Source organism: Dromiciops gliroides, chromosome 1, assembly GCF_019393635.1.
Source record: "Dromiciops gliroides isolate mDroGli1 chromosome 1, mDroGli1.pri, whole genome shotgun sequence".
Lineage (NCBI taxonomy): Eukaryota > Metazoa > Chordata > Mammalia > Microbiotheria > Microbiotheriidae > Dromiciops > Dromiciops gliroides.
In genome coordinates this window covers 292,355,051-292,380,101 of record NC_057861.1, presented here as the reverse complement: position 1 = coordinate 292,380,101, position 25,051 = coordinate 292,355,051, and the positions used below count along the sequence as shown (strand labels likewise).

The 25,051-nt window shown below is 39.9% G+C and overlaps 1 protein-coding gene across 3 annotated transcripts in view; it reads right to left on the bottom strand.

Moving 5' to 3' along the window:
- Positions 1 to 23,142, bottom strand: part of PKIA (cAMP-dependent protein kinase inhibitor alpha) — a 77,218-nt gene extending 54,076 nt beyond the window's left edge. Inside the window, exon 1 of one of the 3 annotated variants that reach the window (XM_043975587.1) lies at positions 22,875 to 23,142. In XM_043975587.1, coding sequence (XP_043831522.1) covers positions 22,875 to 22,889 — 15 coding nt within the window. In that variant the 5' untranslated portion in view covers positions 22,890 to 23,142. Of the gene's footprint in view, positions 1 to 21,977; positions 22,121 to 22,214; positions 22,326 to 22,874 lie in introns of those variants that run through there. The other 2 variants (XM_043975586.1, XM_043975588.1) reach the window with 2 other exon arrangements.
- Between the last annotated feature and the right edge of the window lie 1,909 nt (positions 23,143 to 25,051).

The window sequence follows — 25,051 nt, the reverse complement described above, 5'->3', positions numbered from 1 at the left end:
TATTAACAAAGTGGAGTCATAGCTATTTTGGAATCAGAATCAGTATTAAAAGGACTTAATTAAAAAAAAACAAGTAATTGGCCTTTTTTCTGTGATTTGCTTTATTTGAAGTTTTGCTATATTTTGAGTTATTACCATTTCCCCCTCCCCACCCTGCCAAATACTATGGAGTACCTTAATTTTTTTTAATCTGAAAGTTTAAATTCAGAACACAGATCTATAGTATACCATAATAGTCTTTAAATCCTTCTTTGGGGCTCATGTAATATAAAACTTCTGTGGGTTATGACTTCAAAAGGGATGATAGCATAAAAGATAGTGGTTAGCAACTCCATGCTACTGACCTGTGACCTATAGTGTCATTCCCTAGGTTATTAAAAAATAACTTTGGCACTTTAGCATAGTGAATTGACTTGAATCAAGAAGACCTGGGTCTGGGGGCAGCTAGGTGGTACAATGGATAAAGCACCGACCCTGGATTCAGGAGGACCTGAGTTCAAATCCAGCCTCAGACACTTGACACTTACTAGCTGTGTGACCCTGGGCAAGTCACTTAACCCCTATTGAGGAGGAGGAAGAAGAAGAAAGAAGAAGAAAGAAGAAGAAAGAAGAAGAAAGAAGAAGAAGAAAGGAGAAGAGAGGAGAAGAGAGGAGAAGGGAGGAGAAGGGAGGAGGAGGAGGGAGGAAGGAGGAGGAGGAGGGAGGAGGGAGGAGGGAGGAGGGAGGAGGGAGGAGGGAGGAGGGAGGAGGGAGGAGGGAGGAGGGAGGAGGGAGGAGGGAGGAGGGAGGAGGGAGGAGGGAGGAGGGAGGAGGGAGGAGGAGGAGGAGGAGGAGGAGGAGGAGGAGGAGGAGGAGGAGGAGGAGGAGGAGGAGGAGGAGGAGGAGGAGGAGGAGGAGGAGGAGGAGGAGGAGGAGGAGGAGGAGGAGGAGGAGGAGGAGGAGGAGGAGAAGAAGAAGAAGAAGAAGAAGAAGAAGAAGAAGAAGAAGAAGAAGAAGAAGAAGAAGAAGAAGAAGAAGAAGAAGAAGAAGAAGAAGAAGAAGAAGAAGAAGAAGACGACGACCTGGATCTTCTTCAAGTTCCATCTCTGATCATTTGTGAGCTTGGTAACCATGGGCAAGTCACATAAGATGAGGGCTGCAGTGAAGCCCAGATAAGATAACATGGGTACTACATGTCAGCTTTTTAATTATTATTGCTGTTATTTTTATGTAGTGGATCTGTGGTTTCACTGATATGAGGAATCTCCCTCTACCATCGCAAATCTACAACCATTCTCTAAGTCCTTCAACAGTTACTGACTGGGGTGCTAAGTGACTTGCTTGCGTCACATGGCCGCACATATTCCTGACTCAAAAGCTAGTTCTCAAGCTATAAAACAACACTCCATTGGTATTATTTGGCTAAATAGAAGGAAGGTTCCTTCGGTTTTTCAGCATTTTCTTTAGATTGAATCACCCACTGGGTTTAAGGAAAATAGATCAAGAAATGGTTTTTGAAAAGGTTATGGTATGCACTTAATGCACTGAGAACTAGGGGAATGAGGCCCTACCTTGGAGTAATTATTACCCGCTCATCCCAGCGAGAGGCCCTTTTCAAAATGCCTGGCTTAAAGGACTGCTGCAAACCTGAGCCCACACAGAATTTAATTTTGCGCTCACTGTGTGCAATGCCGCCCACACAGTGGCACTAAGAACTACCTATTGAGGCATTAGGCCTGACAGGTGTTTTTTTTTTTATTTTAAATGCAGATTCATCTTATGACAGCAAATGAAGCTTAAGCCAGAGCTAGGACTTCATGTACTAATGAAAAAATATTATGCCTGAGTCAGTTGGATATGTATAAAGAACACAGTGCCTTGCATGAGCTTACTTCAAACTGAAAAGGGGGAGGGGAAACCTTATTAAAATTTCAGAATAAATTTAATTACTGTCAATCACTCCCTTCTCTGGCCATATGGCAGCATATTCTATGTAGTCGTTTAGGAAGACAGGAATGTGTGCCATCTAGAAGCAGTTTTCCAAAAGGGAAACAAAGAAACAGCTTACAGTACAGGCACAAGTGCTAAATTAGCAGTTTCATTGTATTAAACAAAGCCTGTGGATTTTACTCACTGACTATTCAAGAAGAAAATTGATTGTATAAACAAAGCAATCCATGGAGCTGTTATGGACCAGAAGAAGATTCTCCAAAAGGGGGATTAAAAAAAAAGGAGAAGAAGAAGAAGAAACCACATACAACTGATGACTTACATTTGTAGAATTTGAGCTTTTACTGTTTATACAGCATCTTTCCTTGTATTAGCTCATTTGATCTTCACAGAAACCCTGAATTGGCATAAGAATGGCAAGAACTATTGTCCTTATTTTAAAGATCATCTGGGCAGCTAGGTGGTACAGTGGATAAAGCAGTGGCCCTGGATTCAGGAGGACCTGAGTTCAACTCTGACCTCAGACACTTGACACTCGCTGTGTGGCCCTGGGCAAGTCACTTAACCCTCACTACCCTGCAAAAAAAAAAAAAAAAAAAAAGATCATCTGGTACATCAGCATTTTGCACATAAGGAAATTGAGGTCCAGAGGTGTTAAGGGATTTGCCAAAGTCACAGTGCAGTAAGGGCAGAGTTAGAAACTGAACCCAGATCTCCTGACTTAATTCCAAAGTTCTGCTCAGTACATTCTACTGCCTCTCTTAAAAAATAAAACCATTGTAGAAGCAATTTTTAAGACTGAACAAAAACAAGCCTACCAATATGCCTACTCTGCTTCCAAGAATCTGATTGGATCATAGGATACTCTTAGGGACATAATATATAATAAAGTTAGAAAAGTTGGTTGGATCCAAGGTGTGAAGGGGTATAAATGCCAACCAAAGGAGTCTACATTTGATCCTTGAGGGAACAGAGAACAAGTGGAATTTACTGAATGAAAAATAATATGATCAGACCTGAGATTGAGGAAAAACTACTTTGGCAACTGTGTAGAGAATAGATTTGACTGGTGAGTAGTGATGCAGGGAGACTAATTAGGAGGCTACTGTAATAGTCTAGAACCAAATATGATGATGGCCTGAACTAATAAGTGATAGCTGTATGAGTAAAGGAGGAAGATGTGAAAGATGATGGAGAAAAAAACAATGCTTTAACAAGGGACTGCACATATGAGGTGGAGGAGAATGAAAGTTTGATGAAGCTAAGTGATTGGCAGGATGGTGGTACCTAATTCATAGAGACAAAGAAGTCTGAGACAGGGATGATTTGAGGATCTAAGGGATAAACAAGGTAGCAAATCTAATTAAAGTCAGAGAGGCTTATCACCAGGAGGACAGACACCAGGTGGTGAATTTTTTGGCCACAACTAATCAAATTGTCTGCAATCAGCATCAGTACAGACAGTACTCTCACAAAAGACACCATGGCTATATTGATGTTGAAAACACAAAGTGCATACTTTAATACTTCACTAGCTATTCTCTTTCTTCTCAGAGATAGTCTGAAGAGGAGAAAACAACAGATGGTGTGGGTTACATAGAACTGAGGATTAGCAGAATGAGCATCACAGAACCCCAAAGAGTTGAGAAATTCTGGGCTACTGGTAAATGCATTATTGAAGCAGCTGGCCATGGTGTCCGAGAAAGGTAAAGGAAACAAATAAAGCCCAGGTGTTAGTAATGGATTAGGGGGAAAAGGAAGAGATTAAAGAACAGAAGACCATGATGGGGAAGAAGATAAAGTTGCAGGAAGAATGAGAGGATAGAAGACAAAGAGAAGGAAAGTTTGGAGTTCAGGGTCTTGGAGGTAGTGCCATTAGTTTTTTGTTTGTTTTGTTTTGTTTTTTCTTTTGTTTTTGCAGGGCAATGGGGGTTAAGTGACTTGCACACAGCTAGTAAGTGTCAAGTGTCTGAGGCCAGATTTGAACTCAGATACTTCTGAATCCAGGGCCGGTGCTTTATCCACTGCGCCACCTAGCCACCTAGCCACCCCCATTAGTTTTAAAGTATGTCCATGCCAGTGACTGGATTGGAGAAGGAAGTCACTGGTGAAAAAGGAACTGCGAGATTGGATTGCAAGATATATACTGAAGTTGCTGAGGAGGATTCTATGGTGCTAAGGGGTAAAGAGGCCTGTGAAGCAGATGTAGCGGTAATCATATCCTGGAATTAATAGGAACATAGATTTGGAGCTGATAGGGAGCTCAGCCCCTCTTTTTATATCTGAGGTAACTGAGGCCCAGGAGGTGAAGTAACATGCTCACAGTCACACAAGGTATAAACATAAGAAGCAGGTTTTGAACCCAGGTCCTTTGATGCCAAAGCCAAATGTTCTTTCTACTTGTTTTTCTGGTGTGTTCTCCACCCAGTGCAATGACTGTTTTTCAAAGTACTCTATAAAAGAAGATGCTTCTGGAGTTAAAAAGTTCCTTGGACTCCCACTGCCAACTTCCAGTGTACAGATGAATGATACTTTTTCCCTTATAGAATAAAGGAAAAGGATAATGCAATTAATCTTAATTAAGACATCCAGGACAGAAAAAAAAAAAAAACCTGGTAAGACCTATATGAGCTAATGGGAAGCAAAATAACCTAAAACTAGAGGACCACAGCACAGGCTGACCAGACTATAAAGGGAAGAGTGTATATTTAGATTATCTAGGGATGCATGGTCAAAAAAAAGAAAGTGACAGCAGACAGCAAAGGAATAACTGAGAAGCTGCCATAAACATTTAGAGATTCAAATGAATTTACGCAAATACAATAGATGGAAAGACTAGTAAATTGGTTTTGTGAGTGTTGGGAATTAAGTAATGAAGCTTCTTACACAAATCTTACAATAAATTAATGAAAATTATCCCACAAGCTAACTCACCCTACCCGTCTTCCATAAGACATTAAGATCAGATTCAGAGTTGGGAGGGAGCCTGAAGAATCATCTAATAAAATCCCCTTATTTTATACATGGAGAAACTAAGACCCATATTAGGCAAGTGATTTGCTCAACATCATATTATTGTGGCTATGTGATATATGTGAAAGTGCTAGTAGTAATAATTATTTACACAATAACATATACTCAAATTTGGGGAAGATCTGTGATTTCATCAGTGGAAAAAGTTCATCCAGAGAGAGATACTGATCAAAACCCAACCATGAAAAAAAAAGGGGGGGCGGGGGGCAGCTAGGTAGTGTAGTGGATAAAGCACTGGTGCTAGATTCAGGAGGACCTGAGTTCAAATCTGGCCTCAGACACTTGACACTTACTAGCTGTGTGACCCTGGGCAAGTCACTTAACCCCCATTGCCTCACTAAAAAAACAAAAACAAAAACAAACAAACAAAAACCAAGAATAGATTTGAAGATCAAAGATTTAGATCAGGATTACCCTCATTTTACAGACAAGGAAACTGAGGCCCAGATTGGACAAGGGATTCATATAAAGTCAAACAAGTAAGTGGCAAAGCTAGGATTCAAATGCTATTTTGTCTTGGGGAAGAGGTGCCAGAGGAAAGGTGGATAGGAAATACTGGAGGGGCAGAAAAATAGCACATCCATGTCTGTGTGTGTGTGTGTTTTAACATTAAAAAAGATTCAGAACTTCTGGAGGTGGAGCCAAAATGGTGGATGGTCAACTGAGTTCTTCCAATATTCACCTCCGAAAAACCTTAACACCTTAAGTCAAATTCTGGAACAACAGAGCCAACAAGAAGTCAGATTAAGAGGTCAGAAATAGAGATCTATGAAAGAAGAGTCGAGGCTATCCTAAATCCCATGTGGATAAAATACCAGGTGTGGGACTAGGTGGTGGTGACAGAAGCAGCAGCAGCTTTGGGAGCTCTCAAGCCAGAGATGGTAAGGGAACCTGACAACTGGTCAGAAAGAGATTATGGGGGACCCTTATACCAGCACTGGATGCAGAACCAGACACTGGAAACTCCATTCCCTCCCTATACCCAATTCTGGGTCATAACTCAAGGGTGGAGAGGACCAATTTCAATTAGAAAGAAGGGGGGGGCACTAAGAGGCAACTATTTGGCAATCCCATTGCTTATACCTACTTCTGTGTCATAGTTCAAGAACAAAAAGCACTTTTGGTCAAGAGGAAATGGAAGCCCTGAGGGGCAGTATCATTTGGTCACAAAGATCTGGGACCGTGGGGAACAATATCACTTCAGATCATAAGGGATCAGGGGCCCTTTCTGGACAGTTAAATGTACACAAAGCCCATGAGTAACCAACTATTATTAAGTCTTTTAGTTTTTCTACGTAAAATAAATTATCTTCAATTACTACTTCCAGTTATATATCAAGGATGCACCTGTTAATATCTACAAGGTGTCCAGAAACACAACCACCAACCTTTTGGTAAAATCTTTTAATTGTAATGACATTTTACTTATACCTCATCTACATCCAAAAAGGACTTCAAGCAAATGATGGAAGAAGATGAATTCTCCAAGCTGCCATTTTGGTTTTTCTAATACCAACAGAAGGCCAACAAAATCTAGCAAAACAAGTGAATTGTGTTCAGGAGGAGTCACGAGTAACTACAGGGCCTTTCAAATTCAACTAACAAAAGATGATTCATTCTCAGAGCAAAAAGGAAAAATTGCAAAGCTCCCCACCCCCTGACTGCATACACCGGTGGGAGGTAAGAAAAGGAGAATGAGGTAGGGTTCAGTCCAATTTAAAGATCAGCTTTTAGTGGTGGTATATTCCGGACTCCATAAAGCAAGATAATCTTTGTATGTGACTCATCTTAATCATGATCAACAACAGTTTATGAAATTACTAAAAAACATTCTTATGAAGATGCAGTTAGTGTAGTGAATTTTCAGTGATTTTCACAGTCCTTTATAAAATGATCTGTCATATTGGGACAGGTATGATCAGACAAATAACCGTTTAGTTGTCCTATATATGCGTAATACTCAGGGGTGGTATAGTGGGAGGATAATCAGAATTACATCTAGCAATAAGGCTCATTCAACCAAAGAGATATAAATTCAAAAATATCAAAAGAATAGCAACGCAAGTTAGATATATGTGTATATTATCATTTTTAGTAGTATACTGCATCATCATAATCATCTCTTCCCTGACTGACCACTCGATGTAGAGCCTTTGAGAGAATAAAAACTTAAAAAAGCAATGAAGTAGGGGCGGCTAGGTGGCACAGTGATAGAGCACCGGCCCTGGAGTCAGGAGTACCTGAGTTCAAATCCGGCCTCAGACACTTAACACTTACTAGCTGTGTGACTCTGGGCAAGTCACTTCACCCCAACTGCCTCACTAAAAAAAAAAAAAAAAAAAAGCAATGAAGTGAAGGGGGCAGCTAGGTGGCGCAGTGGATAGAGCACTGGCCTTGGAGTCAGGAGGACCCGAGTTCAAATCCGACCTCAGACACTTGACACTTACTAGCTGTGTGACCCTGGGCAAGTCACTTAACCCTCATTGCCCCCTTCCCCAAAAAAGGAAAAAATACATAAAGAAATTGTTGCCCTTTTTAGAAAGGATGGCTAAGAAATGTCAATGACTTGGGGGCACTATTTGTGGGGGGAAAGCATGTTTAAAACTTAAAGGATGACTTTGGAAATGGGTTAGCATATCATGATTATCATTTGTAAGCCACTAGAAATACCCGCATAACTTACTTGCCTTGAAAGCAAAAGCCAGCAAAGAAATGGGGTTCCATTTTGAAGAACCTAGTATCTGGATGTTAAAATTAAAATTAAAAGTCCCTCTCAGTGAATAAACTAGATTTGCAAACTTCAATTTTGAAGGGACTTCTTGACAAAAAAAAAAAAAGATGAAAGAAAAAGAGCCACAATCACACTTGTCTTTATTCTACTATTGCCACAGACCGAGTAAAAACCTTTTTCCTTATATGTAGCACCATAATACTTCATAATTCTTTGCACTCACAAAGTCTTTTGTTTTGCAAGGAGGCATCAATCATTTCTTAAAGGAAAATGTCATGTTTTCATTTAAGCATCACTTTTCAAAAGGACAACAATATACCACAGGCAAAATGGGGGTAAAATTCAGAACATCCTCTGTGGGCAGCCCGAACAAAGACTGTTAGTGGTACAGTGGATAGAGTGCTGGGCTCAGAGTTAGCAAAGACTTGACTTCAAATACAGCCTCAGACACTTACTGTGTAACCCTGGACAAGTCACTTAACCTTTGTAGGCTAGAGTTTCTTCAATTGTAAAATGGGGATAATAACATCACCCATGAGGGTTGTTGTGAGGATCAAATAAGATAACATTTTGAAATTGCTAACTAGTGGCCAAATTTAGGGATAAGCATAATCTTTTGTGGGAGATGATGTTATGTGTGGGTCCAAATCTGTTTTTTTCTGTGTAAAGAATTCTCAGTGAGAAATGTCCCTCTACAAATGCACCTGATCTAGTCTTAAGAATTGCCTGAGGGAATAAGGGGTTTAATGACTTGCTAAGGGTCAAAAAGTAGGCCTCTGAACCTAAACCTTAGTCTTCCAGACTCAGAAGCAATTCTCTATCCACATGATGCTATGTTACCTAATATTAAAAATCCAACAGTCAGGGGCAGCTAGGTGGCACAGTGAATAAAGCATCGGTCCTGGATTCAGGAGGACCTGAGTTCAAATCCAGACTCAGACACTTGAGACTTACTAGCTGTGTGACCCTGGGCAAGTCACTTAATCCTCATCCCCCCCCCCCCAAAATCCAACAGTCCAAGTATTCCAGTGACTAACATCCCTTTTTTTTACCTAGATCACCATTTGAGGCAAATCTGATAGACTACAGCTGGTATTTTTAGTCACAAAAAAATTATAATCAGTATGCTCTCTGAGCTGCTACAAAGGAAGTAAGTCTTCATTCTTTTATCACTTTTTGGGTATTTTATAAGCATGAAAAGGAACAAAGATTTTGCAGCTGGCTATTCCATAATTTGGTCTCTGGCAGTGCAACCCTGAACATGCCCAATCTCATCTGATCCAGGAAGCTAAGCAAGGCCAGTTCTGGTTAGTACTTGGATGGGAGATGACCTGGGAATACCAGGTGCTGTAGATTTAAAAGCAGCAGCTGAGGGGCAGCTAGGTGGCGCAGTGGACAGAGAACCGGTCCTGGAGTCAGGAGTACCTGAGTTCAAATCCAGCCTTAGACACTTAACACTTACTAGCTGTGTGACCCTGGGCAAGTCACTTAACCCCAATTGCCTCACTTAAAAAAAAAAAAAGCAGCAGCTGGGTGATTCAGTGAATAGAGCACTGAGCCTGGAGTCAGGAAGACAGAAGTTCAAATCCAGTCTCAGACACTAGCTGTGTTACCCTAAGCAAGTCACTTAACCTCTGTTTGACTCAATCCACTAGAGTAGGAAATGGTGAACCACTCCATTATCTTTGCCAAGAAAATCCCATGGACAGTACTGGCATGCTATACTCCATGGGGTCATAAAGAGTAAGAAAACAGAACAACAACAATACCATGGCACCCTATATAAAAATGGAGAGGTTTATTGACCTGAGCTAACAGTTCAAAATGGCTAAGTCTCTATTCTGAATGCTGAACTATGCAAATGAGGGCCTTTATTCTGTGTTACTTTTGTTTCCCTATGGAAAGTTACCATACAAAGTCCCAAGCATATAGCAGAACTGCACATTATCTGGACATACAAAATAGCCATACAAATCATAAGTTTGGAATCTAGCTCTAAATCTATGACTTAAGATGAAAAAACGGAGCGGGGAGAGACAACAAAAAATACAAATTGAATCTGTGATCTGAGAGATCATTCAACTTCTTCCCCACAGACTGTTTCACTGGCTTATACTGTCATAATTAAAAATAAATCAAAAGAGGGGCAGCTAGGTGGCCCAGTAGATAGAGTACCAGCCCTGGAGTCAGGAGAACCTGAGTTCAAATCCGGCCTGAGACACTTGACACTTACTAGCTGTGTGACCCTGGGCAAGTCACTTAACCTCAATTGCCTCCACCTCCCAAAAAAAAAATCAAAGGAAATTACATACATATAAAAACATGTACCTGTTAACATTAAGTTAGGGTTTTTAAAGAATAAAATCTACAAAGACAATGGAAAAGAAACTTTTAATGAGGAGTTTCCTCTCCAAAATGTGTTACTTTCAATTGGAGCTGCTTTGAAAACTCTCCTTCCTACTTGTATGTACTTTAAAAATGTAATTTTTCTTTAAGCCAGAATTTAAGGTAGGAGAGCTGCAGTGATATTTACAGGACTTTACTTTTAATATAAAAAGCAGCACGTACTTTTCTGTGTGTACTAATCCTTACAAAACAGGAAGAGACCACGGAACTACGCTAGAAGACAGTTGACAGACTAATGAATTCAGAAGAGGGATTAGCAGTCATTTTGGCTTAGACCTCTAGAGCAAGCTCATTTCCACCCACTCCACTCGTTTCTAACCCATAACAGTACAATTATACCATTCTTAGGCTGAAAAATGAACAAATCTGGATGTTCCAACCCATACTCTAACCGTTCCCAGTTTAGATCACTACTTCCTTCATATCATGCCCACAAAGGAGATTCATAGTTGGATTTTTTAAAAAAATTGTGTCTCTTGAACAACAATTAATGTGTATGAGGTAAATAAACTGTAAGTGCATCACAAGGCACCAGGGCATCTCTCTTTTGTTCCAAAAGAAAGAAAAGTAGGTAGTTTTAAAATTTTACATGGTTAATAGTTACTTGTAATGAATACATGTCAATCAATCTGATGATGCAATGCATATATGAAACAGAGTGGCATAACCTTTAGAGGGCCACTCTTAGGGTCAGAAAAAACTGGGTTCAAGTCCTGCCTTTAACACATATTAACTGTATGACCGGCCACAAGCAAGTCACTTAACCCAAGCAAATTCTTTTAAAACTATAAATTACAATTACAGAGGAGTTACTGATCTCCAATGGTTGAGAGCCATACCTGAACTTTCCTCTACATATAAAATTTCAAAATATCAAATGATGCCCCCAAATTATAAATCCTTTATGAAAAATAAAATTAATATGGCAATAGACACTTTTAGAGGTCAGTAAGAAGAATTATTTATTTCCTTTTCTGAAAAATCTAGTAATGTTCCTCATAGTCAATAGGATACTTAACATTTGAATACACAAAATTACCTTTTCAGGTATCTGCTTTGATCTATTGGCACAGAATGTCACCCCAATGAAAAACTAAAATCTCTTCCAAGAATGACTTTGGAGGGCTTCCCAGTGACTTAGTATCAATAGCTGCAACTGTTTCAAAATGCTTTTGTTGGAGGTTGTGAATATCAAAGGACCTTTGTAAAATAAAGGTATTATCTCCTAAAAATTTGTCTCTCCCTGTGTAGTTGAGAAGCAGCACAAAATGCTTCCCTTGATTAAAAAGAGAACATTTCATATTGTACCTTTTTTCCCCAAAAAAGAAATTAATATATCCTATGCTCTCATTAAACCTCAGTAATACAATTTTTAAGAATAAATTAGCAGGTAAAAAGAGTAAAACTGTTGACATAGCTGGTGATTCTAAGTCATATTAAAACATATGTGCTCGTACACATGTGTGTATGCATGTGTGTATACACACATAACATGTATACACATCTATATGTGTCTATGTATTAAATTGACTGTTTCTGGATCACATAATTAGTCAAAGGACAGTTAAAGGCAGAAATTATGTTTCCTAACTCCTACTCCCATTCATAAGGTCAAAGTACAGCAACTTTGTATTGTAGCCAATCCTCTACTGCTGACTCCTTCTGTAACTGGGGCCTTTTCCAGCAAGGCAAAAGGAGGTACAGACTTAACTGAACCCTAAAACTGACTAAGCCATCATACACCCATATCACACTATTGCAGGCACTAAGGAGGAAAAAAAACAGCAGAAAAATATATCTTCCTCACAAACAGAATGCCTCCTGTGTTAGGGAGGGAGGAGCAGCTGGGATTATTAGCTTTGTAGTTATTAAGTAGAAGGAAGCTAAGAAAAAAGCAAGGATGATGAAGAACTTAGACAAAAGGCTACATGAGGGGTATCAGGATGGGACATAGAGAACTTAGTAGGGGAAAAAATGGTGGTTACAATACCAAAAAATGAGAGAAACCTAATTGTTGAAAAATTTTATAGGTGATAGCTTTGGATTTGTTCTGGAAAAATGACAAAAAACTATGAAACTGAAATAATTAACAGCTATTTGCCACTCTAACACAAAGGGAGGGGGAAAGCATGTTCAGGGATTATCTCAAATTGCTTTGCTATTTCCCATGTTTATCTCATCAGTAATGGCATATTTCTGTACCACTTCAGTTTGCTTCTGAATCTGTACATTTCTAAGAATTAAAAAAAGAAAATGATCCATCTAGCAAGCCATTCTGCTGTATCAGTGGCAGCATTTCTTAGTGCATTAAAGCTTTCATAATGAAATGAAAACCTTTCAAAAAAAGATTCAATGGAGGGGTCAGCTAGGTGGCGCAGTGGATAAAGCACCAGCCCTGGATTCAGGAGGACCTGATTTCAAATCCGGCCTCAGACACTTGACACTTACTAGCTATGTGACCCTGGGCAAGTCACTTAACCCTCATTGCCACCCAAAAAAACAAACAAAAAAGATTCAATGGGATGCCTCTATCAAACTACTTATTTAGTTTTTAGATTCACTTGTGAGTGAAATGACTTTTGAAAGAGATCCCGAACTGTATATCGGTCTGTTTAGGTGGAGGTATGTCGTGTTCCATTTGAACAGATCCCCAAGTTGGTTGTTTTTGCTATATTTCAATTATTGAAGAAGCAAGGCATGATAGATAATACAGGGATAATCAAATGCCCAATAAAATTTCTTGTGCTATTATCAATCATACTGTGATATACTGGGGGAAGAAGGCCACAAAATAGTTTTGTGTTGGTGTTACTTACATTGACAACAACATGTTAGGTTATTGTTCAACTAAAACATGGCAGGGGGGGGGGCTTATTAGTTTTCTGTCTGTTTTTGAGAGGTTAAGTTTTATCAGGGAATGATCGAGTCAAAGGTAAAACACACACACACACACACAAAAAGGTAAAACACACAAAAGTGAGTGTGTATATATGTATGTTTTCTGGGGAAAAGAGAATATCTTTTGAAATACTGCAGTGACCTTTTAAAGTCAGCTTAATAAGCTTTTATTTTCTGAATGTTTACTGAGGGAAAATTTGGCCATGAGACAAACTCCTTTGTCCCTGCCTATATCAATGTGTTTGGTTTCTTTTTTTTTTTTTAATATTTGGTTTCTAATGTCATATACATAAATATGTCAAGTCCCCTCTTACCTACTGAAAAAAAATAACCATCTGTGCTCACCTCAGGATGCTTAACATTTTACAGTTCAGCTTCTTCTCAGAATGTTTTGAATGGCTTTAGACTTTGGCTTACATACATCAGATACATTTATGGATAATGGATAGGGCTTGGGACCATCCTAATTCTGGATGAAGCAGGACTGGGACAGTATTTCATTAAGGCCTTGCATTCCTGGTACCTTGGCCATATTAAGCTTCCTGAATTGAACAGGATGAGAAAAATCAGCTAAGAATACGGTGAGATATGATTTGATAGTTGGGACAAAATTGTCACTTTAGATTGGATAACTTGCCCAACTTTGGAGCTAGAGTAAAATCTGCTATAGGAAGAGCTCTTTATCTAGGAACCACAGACACCCAAGAAGTCCTTGAACTTGGATGAGGGAAAAATTACATTTTAATTTTCACTAACCTTTAAGTGAAATTGAGCATTCCTTACCTTTCCTCCCAACACACACACACACACACACACACACACACACACACACACACACACACACACACGAGTTGGTGCAGTATTTGACTCATAACAGGGTGGTTGACTAAAATGAGCAGGTTCTAGAGTTTGAGAACTTAGGTTCAAATCCTCCCTCTGGCACACAAGTCATTTAACTTCCTTTCCATGTCCTCATCTGTAAAATGGATGTGTTTCACTATATGGCTTCCTGAGACTCCTCCTAGCTCTATTTACCATGAATTATGACTATGATTTACAATATCATTTCTTGATATATTAAGTGAAGGTTTTGGCCTTTTAAACCTTGTGTGGATGGAAAGAGGAAAAACAAGAATTTTGCCTATTAGAGAACCTAAAAGGATGTACCCAAATTAATTTCATGTAGAAAGATATTTTTTTTAAAAACTTAAAAAATATTTCAATGACATCTGATTTCATAGGTGTAAAACCCAAAGACCAAACTACAACTTCATAGAAAGTGTCCAAGGGTCTCAATGCTTGAAAAACCCCTAACACTTTCCAGTCAATTATTCAATAGGCCTCTTTAAAATTAACTAGACTATTTCTTGGAGAAAAGGTATATTGCCAATTTCCAAGTCTATAATCCAAGCCTATTCAGTTCATTAGAATCTGTCATAGCTGGTCATTCACCGTAGAGTTGTCAGCAATCCCAACAGTTCTTGGCAATTTAAGATCAACTAGTAATTTTTTTTAAAGCATCTAAATAAATACACACACACACACACACACACACACACACACACACTTACCATAGGCATTTTAGAAAATGATGAGTGAAGAGCATCCTATAATTATCTTCATTGGGGAAAAAATTCATATTGACTATTTTATATCTGATATCACCTTTAAGGTAGATAGGATAAAATACTAAGACTCCAAAGGAAAGCTATTTGGATCATTCTTGCACAAACAAACTTCTATATTCTCAAATAACTGCGCACTGGTCATTCTTTAAAGCCCTTTATAAGCATACAATGAATTGGGAAAACCATTAAATTTGACTTTTTTAGATTTTCTGAGATTCAGAGAACTTTTGCTCCATCCTAACTCTTGCTTTGACTAACCCTTATTTCCTAGTCATATCAGAAGCCTTTGCATTTATGAAATTCTCATGGTGCTTCCTAGAGCTCAACCAAAGAAGTTCCTTATATATATTAGGTCTGTAATGATATCAGAGAAAAAGGAAACCATACTTAAAATCCAATGGATCAGGAGGCAGCTAGGTGGCACAGTGGATAAAGCACCAGCCCTGGAGTAAAGAAGACCTGAGTTCAAATCTGACCTCAGACACTTGACACTAGCTGTGTGACCCTGGGCAAGTTACTCAACCCCATTTGCCTCACCCCCAAAAACCAAAAACCAAACAAGAGAATCCAATGAATCACAATAAATTGATAAGAATTCAAAGTATTCTCATGTTTCTAATTTATCATTAGGTATCATTTATCATTGTGAAAGAAACTGGTGGATGGGGTGTGTGTGTGTGCGTGCACACGCGCACATGCACACCATTAGTGGAAACAGCTAAGTGTTGCAGTGAAATTGAGCAGTGTTGCAGTGAAATTGAGCACTGGGCTTAGGAGTCAGGAAAACTAGAGTTCAAATTTTGGTTCAGAATCTTAGTAGCTGTGTAATCCTGGGGTGAGCCACTTAACCTCTCAGCTTCAGTTTCCAAAGCTTTAAAATTGGGATAACAGCAGGACATACTACTACTTCTCAGTTTTTGTGAGGTTTAAATAAAGATAACAGGTAGTGTTTTGCATGCTTTCAAGAACTACGGTAATATTAGCATTATTATTAGCTATTAAAGAGAGCCAAGTTGATGAAAGCAAAGGCAATACTGTGTCTGAATATTTAGAAGGGCAGAGAATGGCATAGATACAATTTGCTGAAATTGCTCCATGTTTCCAAAATGTTCCCTTCCATCCTATATACTGCTAGAACCAAAATGGTTGTTCCTGGTGTTACAGAGGAACCCAAACACTGAAGTCTGTATGCCTAAGAGGTTTGAGATGCCCTTGTATTTTCTATTTTAAAAGAAAAAAAGCCTCTGATACTCTTCTACACGCACCCTCATTGCCCACATTGACACATACATCATACTTTTCTACACTCACTTCCTGAAATATTGTTTGCCACCCCCATCAGTCCCTACACCTCACTACTCCTTTACGATGTTCACCTTTACCTGTTAATTCTATTTGTTGAGGTCTAATTCAAAAGTTACTTCTCCTTCTACCATGAAGTCTTACCTGATCTTCTGTCGCCAGAAGTGATTTCTCCTTCCTCTGAATTTCTACTGCTCCTTGTCCAAAATACCCACATGACATTTGTCACACATGGGCTTGTATTTATTTATTTATATGCTTTTTATTGCCCATTCCTGAGAACTCTACTGGATAAGATACTTGAGGACAGGGATGGTTTTTATTCATATTTTACAGCCCCACAGTCTAGCATAATGCCAAGCACATAATAGATATGCAGTAAATATTTGACTGAAAGTCATCTCTAATGGGCAGGAAATTCATAAGCTGTAAAGCAGATAAAACTTTCCACAGTCCCGCTGCCCCCCACCCCCCCCACCAAAAAAAAAATCCCCAAAGCAAAGACATTTATTGGAAAAGCATAGTAAAAACATTTACCCTGGAATATCTCAATTGCCATAAGTTTAGAGCATATTTCCCCACAAATAATTGCCCCAACCCAGTGCTTTTTTATTATTCAAGATACTCTCATCCCACTTTCTTACTCCCCCTTAACTCCATAAATGCATACTCAGGTCAGAATAAAAAGGAGTTTTCTAATACAGCACTTTAAAAAGCTGTTGATTCCTGTGATAAAATGTGAATAAACTTCATTAATTTTCTTGATATTTTAGGCTTCAAGAGCGGTCCCCTTCATACTAGTCATCAGTAAAAGAGTACTAGACTGGAAGTCAGGAGATATCTGGATTCAAATCCAGACTCTGATACTTAGGAACTTTGTGTGACCATGGGCAGGTCACCTAATCTTTGAATCTGTTTACTCATCTGTAAAACAGAGACAAATAAAGCCTACCTACATTACAAGGTTGTAGTGAGGTAAATGCTTTCTAAACCTTAAAGCTGTATAAATGTGACTACCTCTTTCAACTGGCCAAGGCTTTGAACAAATCCCTTAAATACCCTGAGTTCCAATGTCCTCATCTGAAATGAAGGGGTTACAGCAGCATTTCTTTTTCTTTCTTTTATTTTTTGTGGGGCAATGAGAGTTAAGTGACTTGCCCAGGGTCACACATCTAGTAAGTGTCAAGTGTCTGAGGCCAGATTTGAACTCAGGTCCTCCTGAAATCCAGGTCTGGTGCTTTATCTACTGTACCACCTAGCTGCCCCCTAGAGCAGCATTTCTTATCATGTTTTTAGAACTGAAAGGGACCTTGGAGAATATCCAGTCCAAGAACCTTATTTCACAGATGAGGAAAATGCAAGATCCAAAAGGGAAATAATAGCTGCCACTGATCTAGTACTTTATATATCTGTAAAAATGATATACAGGCATTGTTTTAGTTCCATCTCGTGATATTTAAAGCCCTCAGCTGAGTATGGGGAGGGAATAAAAGAGGAGACTTTCTTGATTATATATTTGGAAGATTGTGCCATTTCAAAGATAAACCCCCTCCAACCAGATTTGGAGAAATATCAGAGAATCACAAGGATATAGACAAGCATACTACCCAAAGTAAATCTTTCCTTGCCTTTTCATAGGCTTAATGTGGAGAATGCCCAAGAGTCAAAAAAAAGAATTATGACTGCTCTTTAAAAGAATTTACCTTGGCAACATAGTCTAATCTATGGGGTTATGAAGCTTTTTGTTAATAAATTATCCTTGTAAAAAATCCTTCCCATCAATAAGCATTAATTGAGTGCTTATACAAAGTACCAATGAATAATATGTATAAAAAGCATGCACCTTACCTCCAAAAGCTTAAAATCTAGTCCAGGAGAGAAGACTAACTCACAGCTACTAACAGCAAACAATACAAAAATAATATATAATTAGGTGCTAAATAAATAATGTGACAGACTATAGATCGATAAGCACTAAGTGACTATGTGATGCAAAGTACTGCCCATAGTCAGCATGGCAGGGAAAGCTTCATGGAAACCCCAATTTGATTTTTCCCACCCTCATCCTTCCAGCCCCAGTCACTAATACATGACCACAAATAAAAAATGTTGGCATACAGACCCTTGTAGTAATTCAAAATAAGGTAAAGATAACTAGGTTAGCAGCACAGAATGGAGTAAAGGAAAAAGATACCAGAGACTTTTTTCCATATAGAAAATCTGAATCTTTCCAGTTGAAATTCCAGTTGTTTCTTCTATGCTCAGTGGTGGCTGAAGACATAATTATACTGGTCTGAATGGAGGCCACACCCCTAAAATGAGATCTTTTTGAAAGGAAAAAATATAGGTAGATAATGAAAATTAACACCAGTTACAAATCTGCCTCTAGATTTTTGATACAAGCCACATTTAAATTCATTTAACATATAGTAAGCACCTTCAATACACAAAGCTCTGGGCTACACACTGGAGATACAAAGAATAAAAAAATGAGATAGTAAAAAATGAGATAGTCTCTGCCCTCAAGGAGCTTACATGCTATTGGCAGATACAACATGTTCACAGATAAGGTAATTCAAGTGGGAAATGCACAGTTCACATTTGGAATAAGTAGTAAATGAATCACCCATCCTTTTATTTATCAAATAAGCTGATATTTCCATTCTTTGTCAATTCAGTTTATTTCGATACCATTTAGTAGGATAAATGGTGGTACTAAATGATGATTTGATTTTGAACAGATCACTTTGATTCTTTCTCTTGTGCTCTTTAATTTCTTGACATCATTTGCAGTTTTTTTTTAAGCTAGATCATGAATGTAGTTTTATAAATTTTCATCTAATCATCATCTGTGACTTCCTAGGTTTAGGTACCTAACTGAAAAATTTTATACCATAGCTAACTTCAGTACAACATCAACAGCCTGCCTGCTACTCCTTTAGCAGCCATTACTAATGCTGTTTTATCTCTACCACTATTTTTGAAGACCAGCCTTAGGTCTAACAAGAAATTTTTATCACTGCTCTAGGACACTTAACAGCAAAAGTAGTAGGATAGTTAAACTAGTATTCTTTGCCTCCCATGTCCTGTATTCAGACTCATTTCTCAAGAATAAACAGTTTTTAAAAGAGCTACATTGATCAATTCTATTAAATGTACAAACATTAAGCTCACTCCAAAACCAACATTATGTTTTCCCCTCCTTTCCTTCATGTCAAGTGCTTCCCTGACCCCATCAATGCTGTTCTCTCCCCCTGCCACCCCAAATACCTGTAAAATGACTACACCTGTGCTTATGGCTATTAATGCCAGAAAATAAAATGTATTTCTTGCTGAAGGGTCATATTTTCTTTAGAAGTTATTTCTATAAGGAAAATTTCTGCACACACCCCTTCCCTAGCCCCAGCACTACCTTGTCTAGGCAAGGATGTCTTAACATATATAACAGAATGATTGACATATATAGATATATACACACATATATGTATACACACATATACATATATATGCATAATACACTTCTGTTAAGATCAGAACAAAACCCCAAGGACTTCACAAATCTGTGGGCTGGGAGCAGCTAGGTGGCGCAGTGGATAGAGCACCAGCCCTGGATTCAGAAGGACCTGAGTTCAAATCTGATCTCAGACACATGACACGTACTAGCTATGTGACCCTGGGCAAGTCACTTAACCCTCATTGCCCCGCAAAAACACACACACACACACACCCCAAATAACAAAGTAATAGACAAATCTGTGGGCTAGGTTTCTGAAGATTCAGGATGTCACAGTTTACCACCTGATAACAGTCTTCATAAAATACCCCAAGCTAAAATTTGTTAGGAATGTAGGGAAGACTAGCAAAGAATTGCATACTCCTATTGCCTTCTCTAACATGTATTCTTAGTTATGCTTTTATTTCTTCAAGAATTTTGGGAGTCAGTCCTCAAAGCAATAATACACATAATATTCATCAAGTGTTACTTAGATTCTATTTGTCTATTGAAATGAACTGATTCCCAATGCACATTAAACTTGAATAATAAATATATGCACCCAAATCCTATTAATATCCTTTATTTTTTCAATATATGGTCATCCTATAGAATATAGTGTGCAGATTCCTATAGAACAGCTACCTTGGGATTGCTGTCACTTCTTGGTTCTTCAAGTCCAAATTTGATCCTTTAAATTCTCCTTTGCAAATAGATATAAAAAGGGGAGAGGAACTTTCTCCAAGGTATCTTTTTCTGGTCAAACACACAATGAGATATACTAGATTTAACAAAGTGGTTTTTTTGGGGGGGGAAGGAGGGTGGTGGTTTAGAGTCAAATTTACACAAGAGGAAACTAGTGAAGAGAGCAAAATAATTTTGCTCTATTTTCTCTCTTATTTATGTTAAAATAAAATTCCAGATGTTGAAAGTCTCTTATATTCCAAATTTAAAGATAACAAAGATCTAGTTCAAGCAGAATATCAATCCCGCACACACATTGGCATAAAACAAATCTCATTATCTGTTAAGTGGCATAAGTCTTGTTACAGCAATATTAACAATTTTGTAGCATTTTTAACCAAATGTTTGTCACTGAGAGGCAATGAAGGCAGAGAATAGGGTGGGGTATGAACCTTCCGATTTTGGCTGAGAATTATAGAGCAATAACAGGAATCTCTAGGTTAAAGGAGACATCCTTAAGTACTCGGCACATAATGTGGATTGGAATGCCCCAATAGAGACAACACTCTGAGTAGCACACAAAAAAAGGTAATGCAGTGAAAACAGGGACTGAAGGAATACAAAGACTAACTGTAATGCCTCAGTGCTTTTTATGCACCACATTGGGTGAAGTTTAAAGGGGAATCCTGGGTTGACACAGTTGCTTCTCCGGAAAGGCATAAAGCTAACAGATTGGGGGGGGGGGGGGAGGTAGAAGCGCGGGGAGGGGAGGGAATGTCGAGAAATAAAGGAACACTGTGAGATTCTGATTGAGTCACTGTCTATGCCCAAGGGACCCAATATCTTGGTAACACTGCATATACAATACCCCCACTCAATTCAATCCTTCTGGCAGCTGCACTGATTATAACTGAGCTGTGAGAAACCATGTTTGTAGTAGGCTAAAAGCAGGGTTTTCCTCTCCACTGCCTCTGAAGGCGCCATGCAGACAACAGCTGCACAAGGTTGCCAGTTTCAATAGGGGGAGAGAGAGCTTGCAATTAACCACGTACTGCAATACCCTTCCTAGGTCCTTGAAACAATTAGATGTAGAAAAAGTGTGTAAGCAGGTGAATAAGGACCCAGAGGCTGCAGAGAAAAGAAAAGATGTCTGGGTTACCATCACACCTGACAAAGTATAATCAAAAGAAATTACTGACGTAGAGGAGATAGACACCGTACATGTACAACAGGCGCTTAATAAATACTTGTTGATTGATATACTTTAGTCAAAAACAACCACATGGTGAAGTAGGACGCACGTTGCCAAGGCATTGGGCGCAGTATATTCTTCAAATAGGAAATCTTGAAGTCAATGGAAGGAGCTTTGGTTTAGAAAATAGGTACATCTATCTAGGGTAGAAGAGGAAGGGGAGGGGGGAGAGGGGAGAGAGTTCAGATGTCTTTTCCCAGTTGAGAATGCAACACCCTGCTTGAGAAACCTGCTGCTCTACATATACTGCATATCGCAGGGGGCGGGAGGACGCAGGCAGAAGAAAGGGTCCAAGGATTCAAAGCCCTGGACCCTCCCTCCTCCGGCTTCTCTAAGGCAGAGAAAACGTTTTCCCATTTAAAAAAAATCCTTCTTCCTCGCCTGTAGGTCTCAAATCAACCCTTTGCAAAATAAATAAATAAAAACCCTATCCCAGTCAGCCCTGGCTCGTGCCTCGATTTCCGCAGTGCAGGGCACCCCCATGGTGTAAGCCGCAGCCGCCCCTTGGGCAAACCACCTTCCAATTAACACCACAGAGGCCAGTGGCAGCCGCAGCTGCAGCACGAGGCAGCCGCATCCCCCTCCCGTTACACCCCCCCCCTCCACCCCCAGCTCGCTTACCTTCCCCAAGACCCACTCAGCGCATTTTCCTCCTCCCGCGGCTCCCGGAGACCTGCTGCAGCAAGTCACTCCCCTGCTCCAGCGGGGACTGGGGGTGGGGTGGGGAATTTGGTCGGTGTCCTAGCCCCCCCTCCTTCGCCCGAACCTCCTCCCCCTCCCCAACCTTACTGTCACCGCGCCCCCCTTCTCCCCATTCCCCTCCTCCCGCGCTCCAGCTGCGGCAGCTGCTCCACTCACCCAGCTCGGGCTGTGCATGAAGTCATCTCCCCCCGCCACTTCCCCCCTCCTCACTCCATTCCTCGGCATGGATCACCACACTCAGCTGCCAGCCACAGGGGGGAGAGCAAACCTCTCCAGTCCCCCGGGAGCGCGCTCCCCTGGAGAGCTTGCGCGCTGCGACGTGGTTTACCCCCAATTTATACCCCCTTTAAAATTAAGCTGCAGGACTGGAGAGGAAAGGGCGATGGCTGAAAAAGATTTCTCTCTATTAAGAAGCAGTTTTCTCCCCAAGCCCTCCCCTAGCATTCCCGATGGATGGATAGCTCCATCAGGCTGGAGTTTGGCTGGTCCTGGGCTCCTTCTCTCGTACGTACCCCAATCTTTATTAATGTTATGGGGTTTTTTTCTCACTTGGATTTTGAAATTAAGCGTTCTTTTCAGACCTTTCCGATACATGCACCCGATTCCAAACGCATTTATAAAGAAAAGGTCCAAATTCCTTGCTACCTCCCCCCAAAACCCTAAATCCTACAGACTCCTATTCCTTACCCACCCACTCTAAATTTTCCATTTCCAACCCCCCCAACTCACCCAAATCCTATCCCCACCCCAAATAACTAAAACAATAAAAACAAAAATTAAAAAAAAAAACAGAAAAAACGTCCCCAAACCACTCACGGTAGCGAAATCCATCCTGCAACAGCCAGGCGTGCGTCTGCTGCTGGTAACTGCAGAGCCGCAAAGAGGCGGGGAACAGAAGAGAGAGGGAGCAACCTGGAGAGCTGCCCTAAGCAGAATGGGACGTGCTTCTCCTGCTAGAGGGGGACCTGCAGAAGCAGGGTGGGGCCTTTTTGCAGCCTGACAAGCCGCAAGTGATGGGAGTTTCCCCTGCTGGTGTCCCTAGCATTTGGCAGCCCAGAGGTCTGCACCACTTCCCTCCCTGCTGAACATTCGGGAAGCTTAGAGCCGCAGAGGAGAGGGCAGGGGAGAAGAGGAGGGGGACTGTGGGGGTAGCTAGCCCCTTTGTCAAGGGGGTGGGTGGAGTTAGGGATTGATTGTTTGCATCGATGAGCTTTTGCTCTTGGTAAACTGCAGTATGAGCAGCTAATTCTTCCAAGTTAATTGGATGTGTACCCAAACACCAACTGCGAGGGGCAAGGGGGCACAGGGGAAAAAAACCTATGGGGATAGCTCTACCCCAACCTTTACTGATGAAAGAAAACTAAAGGTAGAAAGTCCCTTTCCCATTTCTATCGGCTATTTGCAGGATTGCAGGTACAATTGGGTCCTTGGTTACAAGGATTTGATGGGGAGATGAGTGTGTGGGGGGGGATGGTGGTGGTCTCTAAGTCTACACTGGATTTGCTTTGGTGAGGGTTCATATGGAGTCAACTGTCACTGGATCAAACTGGCTTTTCCCCTCGGATTGCAGCCTAAGCAAAATCCAGAAAGAAATAAAAGGGAAGCCTCATTCAAAACAAACAAACCCTCCAAATGCATAAAATACCTGGGAATCAATTAACTAACTTATTTTCAAAACCTATACAGACCCAATTACAAAAGCTTATTTAAATAAACAGTGATTTCAGTAACTGGAGGAAAAGTCAGGGCTAGAAGTAGGACCATACCAGTAAGATTTTTTTTTTCATGACGACGTTATCCAAATGAATTCATAGGTTTAGTGCTGTGCAGATTAAACTACCAAGGAGATACTTTACGTAGCTTGACAAAATAATTATAAAAAGGCCATTTTAATATAAGAAAAGTGTTCCTAAAAATCGAAAGCTAGCATTCCTGACAATGGGAATGTACTAGAAGGTTTCGTCATTGCAGTGCAAAGCTGACTTCAGGGGACTGCAGAAGCACCAGCTGCTGAAATAAACATCTCTTTCATCTATCTGGCTAATACCTGAAATTAAAAAAAAAATTAGAGAATTACAAAAAACTCAAATAGTAGGGACCTCAGAAGTGACTGGGTCCAACCTATGCCTTGAACATGAAATTTTCTTTATACCATCCCAGACAGGTCATCCAACCTCTATATGGAACTTGTTAATCCTGGAAACCCACTCCCACCTGAAGTAAATTTCTGAGATTTGAAAAGACACTCCCTAGCAGAAGTGCAAGGCTTGGTGAATTTAAATGAAAACATCCCTTTGAGAGAAAACACACAAAATCCTGCTTTATGTCTCAATGTAAATGGCTTGACCACAAAATCTTCATGTTAATTTAGATCACAGAAAGAACATTAAAGCCCTGGGTATCGAAAGAGGAAGAAGAGGAATTCTCTGCACAGGGCAACAGCAGTAAGATTCTTTTTATTTAAGGTCTTTCTTATAGAAATGGGGATGTCCCTATGACAGTGTTTTAAGCAAATAGGGGGTGACTTCTTGTTGGCTACTGTAGAGATTCATACTTAATGTAAAGGTTGTATTAAATCTATTATTTAATTTGTACAGCTTTGGGCCTGGCACTTCCCAGATAAGCTTCTAGAACAAGTGGTTAATATTTGCTGATCTATAAAGCATCCATAGGATGCTTTTTCTACCATCATTTTTATATGCTCCTCAAATTTATGTAATCTGTCCCTTGGTCTCATGATTGGAGCCATTCTCTCCAAAGTCATTAATGATTTTGGAAACACTAAAGCATAGTCCTCCTCCTACTTGACCTTTCCTTATAACATAAACCTTTGAGTTTTACCTCAAACAAATATGTCTTAACTTTGTGGGAGCAGGTGAGGCCCCAAAGCTTTCTACAGGAGAAACTGAGCCATCAAGACATTGGAAGCATAACTGACCAAATACATGTTTAAGGTGGGGATGAACTGATAATTGTACTCTCATTTTTCTGGT